This window comes from Mirounga leonina, unplaced genomic scaffold, assembly GCF_011800145.1.
Source record: "Mirounga leonina isolate KUSES-001 unplaced genomic scaffold, KU_Mleo_1.0 Mir_171, whole genome shotgun sequence".
Lineage (NCBI taxonomy): Eukaryota > Metazoa > Chordata > Mammalia > Carnivora > Phocidae > Mirounga > Mirounga leonina.
This window is the reverse complement of record NW_023270436.1, coordinates 1,731,209-1,745,072: the sequence shown is the minus strand read 5'-3', so window position 1 is coordinate 1,745,072 and position 13,864 is coordinate 1,731,209. Positions and strand designations below refer to the sequence as shown.

Genomic DNA, 13,864 nt, shown 5'->3' with positions numbered 1-13,864 from the left:
CGGCCGCCCGGCGCCCCTTTGTGGGCCCCGGCACGTGGGGCGGGCCCGGCCATGTGGCCGCCCGGCCGCGCCGCCGCGCCGCCCGCCCCACGCCGCTGTCTCCGCTCCTCAGCACCAGCGCCATGGCTGCCCAGGGAGAGCCGCAGGTCCAGTTCAAGGTACGTGGCCGGGGGGCGGCGGGGGGCGGCGGCGGGGGGCGGCGGGGGGCGGCGGCGGGGGGCGGCGGGGCCCGCGCCGACCTGTGCTGTCCCGCAGCTGGTGCTGGTCGGCGACGGCGGCACCGGGAAGACGACGTTCGTGAAGCGTCACCTGACGGGTGAATTCGAGAAGAAGTATGTAGGTACGTGGGGGGCCGGCCGCGGGGCGCGGGCCGGGGGCGCCCGCCGGGGCTCACGGCCGCGCTCCCGTTGCAGCCACCCTGGGCGTGGAGGTGCACCCGCTCGTGTTCCACACCAACCGGGGCCCCATCAAGTTCAACGTGTGGGACACGGCCGGCCAGGAGAAGTTCGGCGGGCTGCGGGACGGCTACTACATCCAAGGTAGGCGCGGCGCCGGGCGTCGGGGCCGCGGGGCCGCAGTCCCGCGCGACCCCGGCCGTCTTTGTGCGCCAGTAACGGACTTTCTCCCCAAGAAACGCCGGCCCGAAGGCTGTTGGCTGGGACGTGCTTCGTGGTTCGCCGTGTTAACCGCGTCTTGCTTCTCTCCTAGGTCCGCGTGTAGACTTGAGCCTTAGAGAAAAGAACAGCGTGTTGTGACGTAGCTGCTCATTTTAGGATCTTTGGGGGGAACAGGTCCTCCTTACTCAGAGGACACAGGCTGCCGGGAAGGCTGATTTCATCTACTTTGGACTTTGGGACGGGGCGGGACTAATGAAGTATCCCGGGAGAGAGCTTTGATAGGGCACGCTGGCCATTCACACTTAGAGAGAACTTGGAATTTCAAACCTTGCCGTGTGTTCGTGATCTTAAGGTTTTTAGACTCGGAAGAGACCTCGAGAAGGATCGCGGCAACAGAGGTGGCCCGATGCCTGGTCCGTGCTCCTTAGCATTCCTCGTCTGTGCAGGAAATCCTGGGTGTGTAACTCTTACCCTCGATCTTTGTTTCAGCCCAGTGTGCCATTATAATGTTTGATGTCACGTCAAGGGTTACTTACAAGAATGTGCCTAACTGGCATAGAGATCTGGTACGAGTGTGTGAGAACATCCCTATTGTGCTGTGTGGCAACAAAGTGGACATTAAGGACAGGAAAGTTAAGGCAAAATCTATTGTCTTCCACCGAAAGAAGAATCTTCAGGTGAGCTTTTTAAAATTCATCATTTACTGCATCATTGTTCTGTTAAAAATGAAATTGCAATGACAGGCCCGTTAAAGGGATTCGTAAACATCCGTGGTATGGATCAGAAGAGTTCTTTAGTTTGGAACATCCAAGTGACTGGCAAGAAGTAGATTTTTAATAACTAATTTTACTTTTTTTTTTAAACAGTACTACGACATTTCTGCCAAAAGTAACTACAACTTTGAAAAGCCCTTCCTGTGGCTTGCTAGGAAACTAATTGGAGACCCTAACTTGGAGTTTGTCGCCATGCCCGCTCTCGCCCCACCAGAGGTTGTCATGGACCCAGCTTTGGCAGCACAGTACGAGCACGATCTAGAGGTAGGGTGTTCAGTGCCCAGCCGTGTGGTCCGTCGCGGCGTCTTGTGTTCCTGATGGCTCTAACCGAGAGTGTTCCGCGTTGTGTCTTCCCTAGGTTGCTCAGACAACTGCTCTCCCGGATGAAGATGATGACCTGTGAGAACGTGCAGCTGGAGCCCAGCGTCAGAAGTCTAGTTTTATAGGCAACTGTCCTGTGATGTCAGTGGTGCAGCGTGTTTGCCACTTTATTATATAGCTGAGCAGAACATGTGCTTAATCTTTGGGATGCTGAAGGAGATGAATGGGCTTCGGAGTGAATGTGGCAGTTTAAAAAGTACTTTCATTTTTTGGACCTGCATATTTAGCTGTTTTGGAACGCAGTTGTTTCCTTCCTGAGTTTCAGATACGAGACTGCTATAGTCCCATCACAATATCCAGTGGTGAAACCTCGTTGTCACTGTCATTCCCATTCCTTTTCGTTTAGAATCAGAATAAAGTTGTATTTCAAATATCTAAGCAAGTGAACTCCTCCCTTGTTTGGTAAGCATTTTAAAACCACTAACAGGGAAAGTTGTGCCATGTTACTGTTTAAATTGCCTTTGCTATTCTCACTTAACTTGAAGCCTTGCAAGTTAAATTCTTATGTCTGTTTCTTGTACGTTTGGATCCTTTCACAAAAGTGATAGGGCAGGTGTCAGCATGGTAAGTTAATGAGGTGTGGACGTCATCAGTGTGGTTAAGCTAAAATAATGTCTGTCCCACCTGCCTGTTGGCTAGGTGGTGTCACCTGGGGAAGAGCTTGAGACTTCTGTGACCTGTCAGAACAAAACTGCGTGTTTCAGACTTTCCAGATAGGCATTTTAAGAATCACAGCTGCTGTTATTTCGTGGCAGAAGTAACCGTGCTCTGATGTAGAGATTTTCAGAGCCCGGTCGAACCATACAAATGATGAGAGGAACTTTGACAGAAGTCTCAAATACTTGTTAAAAATGAGTGTAAGTCATGCATTTATTTGCCTTTTGTTTTAATGTTACACGTTTAATGTAAAATTGGTATTCTAGAAAGATGTTCCACGTTTACCCGCTGCTTTCAAGTATTCCTAAGCTTTAAAACACGAAGGATTTAAGTTGGACACCTCACAGCTTTGATGCTTTTTTCTGAAGGATTTTTGTGGCCAGTTCAAGGACACAAATACTAAACAGAAAAGTAGACCTTAGAATGGCTCCTCAGTAAACGTGAAACATTGCAAAAGTTTCATTGGATGAGACCATTTGTCTTTGTATGATTCCCACATTTAAAAATGCGTTGGGTCTATTTTGCCCCGTCGACGCCATACTGTAGCAGTTGGAGGAGTCTGAAACGATTTTGCTCATAAGAGCACTGCTGTAGTTGAGTTTACCAAAGTTCTTCAGATGTCCATTTCTCCTTAAATGATTACTTCCTACCTGAAAGGTAGGGATTGCTTAAATACATGGAAAAAATGAAATACAAAGGATAGAATTGAGTAAATTTCAATATTGAGTAAATGTATCTATAGATTTGCTTACAGATTTGAATTGCTGTATACACTATGCTATATTCGGTTCAAAACCAGATTAAGTCTGGGACTTGAAAAGATTCTTCCCCTAACTGGGATGAAAGCTTTTTCAGATACTTCACAGAAGGCATATGTGTTTGTGACCTGTGTGGAATGCAAGCGTGACGTGACTACTCAGAATCTGAAATGTAACCGTTAAATTTGGAAGCTGCTTCACTTAACCTGTTTAATATGGGGTGGGAGAGAATTTACAAGTCTTACTGAAAGAAAAATTTGCTGCAAAATATATTGGTTTTTTTTTTGTCTGGATTTTCTGGATCATCTCTAGTATTCCCTGGGAAATAACTGAATCGTTAGCATGCATTACCTCCCTGTGAGGGTCCGTTTCTATGCGGGTTATGCACGTGGGGGACACTTTCCCCTCAGTTGTCTGAAATCTGATGTGTAACAGGGAAGCCTTGCGTTGGAAGCCTGTGCCCTTGCTGAGTTAATGCAGACGCGGAAGAGTCTGTCCGAGCACGGGCTGTAAGAACGAGGACGGTTTGGCTCGCGCATTTGGGTGTGGAGCGTGGGTTCCTTTGGATGGTTCATCCTGTTTGGTGACCTGTCCCAATTCAGCAAAATCAGTATGGAGCACTGGTAAGATGCAGGAAGGGCAGAGTGTCTGCAGAGCAGTTTGATGGGGTCCTGTGGCCACTTCAGCATGCGGTGGCTTCTCTGCTATCCGCACATCTGGGGAAGGGCAGAGGTTTGCAAAAATACGTTAAACTCCCAAAGAACTGGTTTCTGGGCTCCGAAGTGCATGTGTACAAAGCAATTCAAGTGAGAATTTCTCACTTCTTTTGTAACAACCATCACTTTATCTTAGGAAATGAGGTGCGCACGTGGCTGAAGTTTTCATTTGACTTGCTAGTGGTGCATGTGGGACCCACCCGAGGTGTTCTGGTGACACCGTTCACCGTGTTAGGCTGCAGGGTTCCTGCCTGTTTCCAGAGTCACGCGAGGCGGGTGCTGAGCCCGCCCTGAAGTTCATCTCCACCCTTCCCGCTCCCTCTTTCAGACTGGGAGCCCTGTTGGGGTAGAAGGTGGGCCTGAGCACTGCAGACCGCCCTTGGGGTCCCTTGCCCACAGCCGCCCCACCTGCAGCTCTCTGCAGGCCCCAGAATGCCCCTTTGGTCTCCCGTGGCGGTTTGCACACAGCTGCACCTCAGCCCTGGGTGGAAGGGTCGATTTGTCCCCCTCACTAATCTGCTGTGAGGGCACCGGTCATCTTTGCCCCCTCCTGTCCCTCCTGAGGGATCCGGAGGGGAGGAAAGTGGTTAGAGAGGGTGGGATCGTGGGGAGCGTCTCCCTCCTGGAGTTTGTAGTTTGCAGCTGCCTCTGTCCACTTATTCTAGCTCGGTTTCTTAAGAGGAGAGAAAGTGTGCACAATAAGGAACCTTGCCTGGTGGGATCCACAGAATTAAATAGGGGTTTGTGGTGCTGTCTGTTCAGCCACAGGAAGTGGAGGGGGGACCTTGGATTTAGTGGGTTTTCAGTTGCCTTCCTCCAAGAAGCAGAGCAGAAAACCTTTGCAGGTGAGTAGTCCTTTTTACGATGTGGGTAGGGATTGCTTGCGTCCTGAGCTGCTGAGCTGCGTGCTCTGGGATGGGGAGACGGGTGGTCCAGGAGCTGCAGAAAGCGCTAGGACCGTAGTGAGCTGATGAAAACTAGACTGCTCTGAAAGCAGGGATCGCATCCACTTGGCGGGGGTGGGGGGGTGGGGGGGTGGAGGAGAGAAGGCTCCAAGTCAAGGGGGCAGAGCCCTGCGGTGCGGTGGGCTGCGGTGGGAGCCCCTGAAGGGTCAGGAGCGTTTTAAAGCTTATTCTGGTGGCAGGCGTGGGTGCCCAGGGACCAGTGGCCATCCTGCCCTGGCCTGTTGAGGTCCCCTCCATGCTGCAGTATTGCAGGGAAGGGAGGTTGACACGTTACGACCAAACCGTGACTCGTCCAACAAACGTGGAGCAGAAGCTGAGCAGACACTGAACGCCAGGTACCATCATTTTATGGGACGACGACTCTTTCTCCCATCTTCTTGGAAGTGTGATGGGCAACTAAAATTTACGTTTACGGCGTGCAACACGATACTTGATACACGTGAACTGGTTACCAAACCAAGCTGTTCGCCGTGTCCGCCTCTGTAGTTAAGAACATTGAAGATCCGTTCTCAGCGTGTTCCAGGCATACACGGTAGTAGTAACTAGTCACCACGCTCTGTTGGGTCTCCAGAACCCGTTTGTTGTGCGCAGCCGAGGCTTTGTGCCCTGTGACCAGTTCCTCCCCGTTCCCCTGGCCGCCCTGACACCTCCGCCGCCCCACAGCACCCTACTCTCTGTTTCTCGGAGTTCGACTCGCTCAGAGCCCACGTAGAAATACCACCATGCGCTACTGTCCGTCTGGCTTATTTCACTGAGCACAGTGTCCCCCAGTTTCATCCACGTCAACAGTAGCATTTCCCTTTTGGAGGCTGAATAATATTCCCTGTCCACACCTGTTTTCCTTGTCCTTTCACCAGCCAGGGCACACTGAGGCTGACCGCACACCTTGGCTACCGTACGGAAGTTTGCCCCTTAGATGGAGGGTAAAGAGCCAAGCGTCCTAGGCCGTTGGCTGCAGTGTGTCCCTATAAAGTTGCACACAAATTTAGCGCCAGTTAGTGGGGAAACCACACTGCTGGGAAGAACACCCTCGAGTCCTGGCACCGAAGCCAGCCCGGCAGGGGGAACTGCTGGGCAGTTTGGGGGTGAGTAGCCTTGGCTTTCTGCTTTTCGTTTCCTGACATGTCGGACCATTCTTCCCCCCAAAGTGAAAAAAGCTACATACTTCATACATTAAAAGTTTAGGGATTTGGACAGTTAAAACATACACTCACCACATTTCCCTCCCATTGAGAGGTAACTGTTGAGGATGTTTGGTCACATATTCTTGGGGATGTTTCCCCAAAAAGGAGGATTATGCTAAAATACTGTCTTGTGATCATTTTTCACTTTTTATTCAGGGCGTTTCTATGCCAGACGGTTTTACACCACTTCTGACAAATGCTAGGAAGCCCTGTAGTGTGGACGGGCCGCCGTGTCAGCTGACAAACCTGGTCGGGTTGAGTTTCCGTGATCTCCTCACCGTGCACCTTTCAGAGTGGATTTAGCGAGAAAAGGGGAATTTATTCCCAAATGCTTAGAACTGCCATGTGCTACTGAAATAGCCATGGTTTTTTTTGTTTGTTTGTTTGTTTTTTAAGATTTATTTATTTTAGAGAGAGAACGCAGAGGGGGAGGGGCAGAGGTAGAGAGAATCCCAAGCAGACTCCCCGCTGAGTGCGGAGCCTAACATGGGGCTCGATCCTACGACCCCGAGACCACGATCTGAGCTGAAACCAAGTTGAGTGCTCAACTGACTGAGCCACTAGGCGCCCCCAAACAGCCACGCTTTTAATTTTAACTTTTCAAGATGTGCTGTGCTTTACCAAATCCTAATAGATGGAAAATCAAAATTATTCTTTAGGAAGCTCTGTGTGTCCCCAATGTGTGATGTGGTGCTAGATGCAGACAGCCGTAGGCGCCGCGTCAATCCTCTTACTAAGAAGCGGCCTTGGAGGGCCCTGGGTGGCTCAGTTGGTTGGGCGACTGCCTTCGGCTCAGGTCATGATCCTGGAGTCTCCAGATCGAGTCCCGCGTCGGGCTCCCTGCTCGGCGGGGGGTCTGCTTCTCCCTCTGACCCTCCCCTCTCTCATGTGCGCTCTCTCTTACTCATTCTCTCTGTCTCAGATGAATAAATAAAATCTTAAAAAAAAAAAAAAAGCGGCCTTGGGGCCCCTTACCTATGAATTCATAGTTTTCGTTTTCAGAGCCATACAACGTGCGGGGTATACGCTCACTCCTCTGCAGGTATTTGTACTGTGTTATGCCCCCGTTTGGAGCTTGGAAAATATTGACTGGCGATGTTGGTTTTGGATTTAAAGGGAGACAATCCTGGGGGGGAAGTAGGGCTAACCAGAAAACCTGCGGTGATACAATGGAAATTGAGAGCTTAAATTAAAACAAAAACAAAAATACCACATAACAGCCCAGAAAACACTGTTAATACGAAGGAGCTGACTGGTCCTTTGTGCAGCAGGGTTTCCACGTACAGCGTGTCCTTTTTTCTTTTTTTGATTGATTTATTTTAGAGAGAGTGCAAGTGGAGGGTGGGGTGCACAGGGAGAGGGAGAGAGAGAGTCTCAAGCAGACCCCCGGCTGAGCGCAGAGCCTGACACAGGGCTCGACCTCACGACCCTGAGACCATGACCCCGAGGTCACGACCTGAGCTGGAACCAAGAGTTGGTTGCTCCGCGGACCGAGCCCCCAGGCGCCCCACGTAGGGCGGGTTCTTACCTTGTGCTGCGACCGTAGCTGCCGGCCCCACATGAGCAGCCAAGGCTGCCCATCCCCCCGGAGGACAGGGCTCGCCCCGGCCGCTGCCATCCCACGAGAACAGACGGGGGGTGGGGAGGGGGCAGGGCAGGTAAGCAGTAGGACGGGGTCTTGTCACCCGAGTGTCCGTGATTGGAGTCCCGCAGTGACAGGGCTGTGTACGAAGGTAAACTCGTCGCGACTCAGAACCGTGAACACACCCATGACTTAACACTCTCGCTCCCCGCCGGGCCATCACTTCCTCCACTGGGATGCTCACGCTGGGCCAGACCCTCACCGCAGGTGTCTCCCTTCCAGAGGCCGTGTCCTGTCCCCACGCGTGCCGGCACCCGGGACGCTGTCCCTCCGTGATGGCTCCTGCCCCGCGGCCTGGGGTGGGTGAGGCCGGGAGGCAGGGTCTCAGACCCTCGGCTGTGGCGGTCAGAAGGGGAGCTGCCCCCCTCAGTTCCGTGGTGATTCCCCTCCCGGCACAGGGCTGCCCCACAGGCGGGCGGAGGGGGGCTCCACCTGCAGGGCCGCAGGGGGGAGGCGGTGAGCACTGAGCCCGCACACATTGTTTACAAATGATTATGTATTTTTCAGATAATTGTTAATAACCCACCTAACTGTTAATATTTTTTACATAAATGAACATTTTCGTGTTTACGGCACGAACAATGTTTTCTTTCCAAGAAATTGGGATGGGATGTTATTTGGTCAGAGTTTATGAAAGTCATTGTGTTTCAAAAGGCATCCTCAAACTACTCTTTGGGGACCTGATTTATTTTTTTAATATCTCGGATTATTTTAGTAATTTCTCTTAGCCTATTTTGAAATAAGCAGCTTATCGTTGTGATCTTTTAAAGAGGATGCATCTGGTTGGCATCAGTTCATTGTCTGTGTTCTGTCACTTACGTCCCCTGTCCTCCCTCCCTGAAGTGTTCTCTGAACCCCACCCTAACCCCTTTCTCTGCTTGTTTTTGGGGACTGCCCTTCCTTTTACTTTTCTGTTGTATTCATGATGTTTGAGAAGCAAAGCATCTCCATACTTGGAAATTCCCTGGTTCTTACCCTTACCTCCTTTTTTCTGGGCTCGGGGTTTCTGTTGCTTCTTTCTTCCCTGTCCCATCTACTTGGGAATCTGTTGCTAGAAGCTTCTCCTCCATGTGGGGCTCGACCCAGGAGGAGCTTCTGGGCTGTGTCTACCGGGCTGCCTACCAGGGCCCAGACAGGGTGGCTCAGATGAGCAACATTTGTTTTCTCCCAGTTCTGAAGGTCAGGAGTCCAAGGTCAAAGTTCTGCAGGGTTTGGTTTCTGCTGAGGACTCTCGCTGGTTTGCAGCTAGGCCTGTGTCCTCACGTGGCCTTCCCTCTGAGTGCGCTGGACTATCTCAGGCCAGTCCCACCCGCTAGCGCTCCATCCTCCGGGCCTCCCTGCAGGACATCCCAGCGCTGTCCTCAGATTGGCCAGCCCTCCGCGCCCCGGGGAAGAGCTTGTTGTTGCCATTCTGCGTTTAGACCCTCCAGTTAGTTGGCCACGTGGCTTCTTGCCTCCTTCCCTTCAGAGATGCCGGTACCGCGAGGGACTTCGGGCGTCATGGTTTGTCCCTGGGTTTGGGTTGGTTGGTTTTGTTAGATGATGAGATTTTCTGTTTTTGCTACTCTGGCTGGGTGTCCTGGCAGAGTGAAAATATGCCACCACCACCAACCTGTGAAACATGACCGCCGAAACGCTGACCCTGAATTGAATGCCACTCTTCAACTTAACCACCAATTTATGGAAGTTCGGGATCAGAGGAATACGTTAGATTCGCACTGTCCAGATATGACCAGCAAAGCCCAGAATATGGGAAACTCAGCAGAGCAACTAACGTCCTCCTGGGGGGGAGAAAAAGGACAAAGGGGAGAATTATGGCTTCGAAAGAGGCCTGAGAGGAACATGGATTGGAAGCAATCTGCCCACCTTGTTAGATGCTGATTTTGGTAAAGTCTGAACGCAACTGCGGGACGGTTACACTCAAGCGAGGATCTCACATGTGGCAACACTGAGGAGCTGCTGACGATCTGTCTTGGTGTGGCATGGTTTCTACAAGTCGGCTTTGTCTGCAAATGCACATTTCTGTCCTGAAAGACGAGGACTCCCCGTCGGTCCTTGCCCCGCCAGGCTCAGCGCCGGCCGGTGAGTATCACCGGCTCCACCATCCCGGTAGGGACTGCAAGGTGGCGATTTCCCAACCTGTCACCCCTCCTATGTCGGTTAGCTGTGACTCTTTCCTGAAGAATGAATGCTCTTCGTCACCCATTTGTTTGACCTAAAAAGTGGTGTCTAGGGACAGGCAGAATGAATGCTTGGTGCTTGTCCTTGATCAGTTTTCTGGGCGGTGACTTTATGCCCTCCAGAATCGACCAGCGAGATCATCTTTGTTTGTAGTATCGTTATGCATGCATATAGTTCTCTGTCTTTGGTGGGCTTCCCTACCGAGTCACCGTTTTCTTCTTCGATGGTCACATTGTGCCCTCTTTGGCCACTGGGGACCCCACCAGGGGAGTTTCATGTCATTTGATTAAGACCCTTTTCTCTCTCTCTCTCTCTCTTTTAAAAGATTTTATTTATTTATTTATTTGGCAGAGACACAGTGAGAGAGGGAACACAAGGAGGGGGAGCGGGAGAGGGAGAAGCAGGCTCCCCGCAGAGCAGGGAGCCCGATGCGGGGCTCGATCCCAGGACCCTGGGATCATGACCTGAGCCGAAGGCAGATGCTTAACAACTGAGCCACCCAGGCGGCCTGTTCTATTTCTTACACAGAAGTTTTCATACTGTGTGTTGGCTTAACCAACTGAGCCACTCAGGCGCCCGAGTTTGTGAATTCTTGTTACAAGTTGAACTTGATGGTTTAAATTTTCATTGGCCATGAATGAGACAGAACCTGTAAGTCCATTTGAGAGTGTGCGTGTGTGTGCAGACAGGCCCAGCACAGTTGTAGAAATCAACCTATTATTAAATCTGTACATCTGGGGGCGCCTGGGTGGCTCAGTTGGTTGGGCGACTGCCTTCGGCTCAGGTCATGATCCCAGGGTCCTGGGATCGAGCCCCGCATCGGGCTCCTTGCTCTGCGGGAAGCCTGCTTCTCCCTCTCCTGCTCCCCCTGCTTGTGTTCCCTCTCTTACTGTGTCTTTCTCTGTCAAATAAATAAATAAAATCTTTAAAAAAAAAAAAGTCATTTAATAAAGCTCTTTAATGTATCTCTTTGTTGTCTAGTGTAAGTGGTATTAAAAGTAGTCACTTGAAATAAGCTATTTAAAATAAGCATCAAAATTTCCAAGTGAAGGGGTGCCTGGGTGGCTCAGTCATTAAGCGTCTGCCTTTGGCTCAGGTCATGATCCCAGGGTCCTGGGATCGAGCCCCGCATCGGGCTCCCTGCTCCGCGGGAAGCCTGCTTCTCCCTCTCCCGCTCCCCCTGTTTGTGTTCCCTCTCTCGCTGTGTCTCTGTCTGTCAAATAAATAAATAAAATCTTTAAAAAAAAAAAAATTTCCAAGTGAAGAATGAAAAATGATTAGGACTGTGTTTTGAAAAATGAAACTAAAAATCATGACCAAGTTTTGTATTTAGTGCCACTGAGCTTGTAACTGAAATTATATGCTGATTCTTGGAACAAACCAAAAATGAGTTGTGTGAATTTGGGAAGAACACAATTTGTGTGGTAGGATTATAGTATATTCTTCAACACACAGTTGATTTTCACAGCATGATCTTATTTTTTTATATAAACATGTCTGAAGCCTTTGTTCGTGTTTTAGCATTCAGATTATTCCCTCCGGAATGCTGACAGTCCTTGTGATTTCTATTCTTCAGTTTCAGCTAGTCTCAATCGGCCTGATACACAGTTTATCAAGTCTTGCATCTCTTGTCGTGCCTGGGCTTTCTTACCTGATTTCTGCGGCAGCTTTGTTCATCCCCGGGGGCCGGAGGCGTGAGCACCACAGATGCCGGGCTTGCCGACTTGGTCAGTGACGCTCACAGGCACCCGGCTGGGGGACGTGTGGGGCAGTCATTTTACAAATGGTCTTTAGGGAACAATCCTGTGTTCGGGCGACTTTGCCTCTGATCGCAAGCTCAGTTGGGAGGATTGGACGCTGAGGGCCTCCCGTGCTGCCTGTGGTTCTCAGGGTGGTCCCGAGAGCGGCTGAGGCCTAGCTGCGCGGACAGACGGGGCACCACGGACCTCTGTCCCACCCCCGGCCCCGCCTGGTGACGTCAGAAAGACAGAGATGTTTGCTCTACCACCAATGTTAACAAACGCATACCTTTAAAAAGTCTTCAGTGTGAATTTCATTTCAAGGATTTAAATGGCTGTATCCCATCCTGACTATTTTCTTTCAACAAACTCAAGCAAGTAGAGAAAGCTTCCGAGAGCACCCCGAGTGTGCCGCGTGCTGGAACAACACCAATTAAGAACTTGGCTTTGCAGTTTGTACAAGCAGGTGGGATTCCGACGGCCTTCTAGGAGACGATAACTGTGATAAACTGGTTTTGAGTTAAAATTCAACTCCATTTCTTCATGGAAGGCATACTCTATTGGTACCTATTAGTGGTGGCCCTAATACTGTGTGTGGTATACATATATATGTCTACAGCAAAACACTGTATAATCAAAACAGCTGGCTTTGGGGCGCCTGGGTGGCTCAGTCGGTGACGTGTCTGCCTTCGGCTCAGGTCATGATCTCGGGGTCCTGGGATCGAGTCCCAAGTCGGGCTCCCTGCTCAGCAGAGAGCCTGCTTCTCCTTCTCCCTCTGCCCCTCCCCACTCGCGCTCTCTCTCTCTCTCTCAAATACATAAAATCTTAAAAAAAAGAACTAGCTTTTATGCATATATGTACCAGCCACAATACTGGGTATATTTAGCGCTTTTAACATTTCCAGTTGATCCACACTATTACTCTCCCCATTTTAAAGATGACAAGCTGGATGTTAATATTCAGCAGCTGAATATTAACTGAGTATTGAGTCAGGATTTCTACTCGGTACCGGCTGGGTTTTCAGTTACAATACACGACGAGCATTCTTCACTGGGCGACTGGTCCCAGCCAATGACGATTTATGTCATTTACTGATTCCATAGACATTTCCCGTAAATCATTTTATGTATAAGGTAACTTGGGGAAGGAGGAAAGAGAAAGTAATTCAGATGCAGAAAGACATGGGTTTGAGACCACGTGAAATCCACGAGCCCAAACTCTTCCCTCTGTAAGTAGTGATTTCTTCCTTCAGTATCCGCCGGCCGTGCAGGTGGCCATGGTCCTGTGAGGGTGAGTGCCGCCACCCCCCATCCCCGACCCCGCGGTGGGTCTCGCGGAGCACCGCATGATGCCAATCTAGTTACCACAGTGACCAGGACTGACACGTTTATCCATCTCCCATTTTAAAATTTTATTATGGAAGATAACACAAGAATTTTATGTCTTTTCGGATCCAGAAAAACCATCAGAAATCACTTTTCAGAGAACGGGTAATAAGACAACAATGAATTTGTCCCCTTGATCCCACGTGACTTGGAGCTTTAATGGTCTTCAGGAAATGCTCAGCAAACTTTCCTTTTGAATCATTCACAGCCATTTTAGATTATAAAATTTAAAACTTTCTATTATGGAGACTAGTGAAGTTAGTATAAGATACGGTTAATACAGTTAAGAAGATGGTATAAGGACCCCGTCTATCGCCATCTAGTGTCGACAAGTAACAAATACGTTTATAAGCCACTGATGCTCCCAGATGACATTATTTCACGCCCATATAATTATGCGATTAATGTTTCATAAGCCCTGAAACTGTATCTCAGGCCTGATGGCCCTGTGCATTTCCTTATCTCTCTAAAATAGGAGGGTTCTGTTTTTCTCCCCTTGAGTGTCAAGGAGTTTTTAAGAGTAAAAAAGTAAAGGGTGAGTAAGAAATACAACTGAATTGAAACTTGTTATTTCCACCTAAAAACATATTAAGCTGTTTTCAATAAGAAAAAAAATTCCCTTGGGGCGCCTGGGTGGCTCAGTCGTTAAGCGTCTGCCTTCGGCTCAGGTCATGATCCCAGGCTCCCGGGATCGAGTCCCGCATCGGGCTCCCTGCTCAGCGGGGTGCCTGCTTCTTTCTCCCTCTGCCTCTGCCTCTCTCTCTCTGACTCTCATGAATAAATAAATAAAACATTCAAAAAAAAAAAAGAAAAGAAAAAAAAATCCCTTTTAAAAAGAGGATACTCATGTTTCTGATTTTCTGAT

At 49.9% G+C, this 13,864-nt stretch overlaps 1 protein-coding gene across 1 annotated transcript; it reads left to right on the top strand.

Annotated features, from left to right (window-relative positions):
• The first annotated feature begins 49 nt into the window (after window positions 1-49).
• RAN (RAN, member RAS oncogene family) lies at window positions 50-3,479 on the top strand. Its single transcript, XM_035016804.1, has 6 exons — window positions 50-158; window positions 256-340; window positions 414-539; window positions 1,107-1,294; window positions 1,484-1,654; window positions 1,749-3,479. The coding sequence occupies exons 1-6, from the start codon at window positions 123-125 to the stop codon at window positions 1,791-1,793; spliced, it is 651 nt and encodes a 216-aa protein (XP_034872695.1). The 5' UTR covers window positions 50-122; the 3' UTR covers window positions 1,794-3,479.
• Window positions 3,480-13,864: the final 10,385 nt, after the last annotated feature.

Excerpts from the sequence above, each read along its gene's own strand:
- RAN (XM_035016804.1), top strand. The coding sequence starts at position 123 with ATGGCTGCCCAGGGAGAGCCGCAGGTCCAGTTCAAG. Across the intron at positions 159-255 it reads AGCCGCAGGTCCAGTTCAAG|CTGGTGCTGGTCGGCGACGG; the intron begins GTACGTGGCCGG and ends GCTGTCCCGCAG. Across the intron at positions 341-413 it reads ATTCGAGAAGAAGTATGTAG|CCACCCTGGGCGTGGAGGTG; the intron begins GTACGTGGGGGG and ends CTCCCGTTGCAG.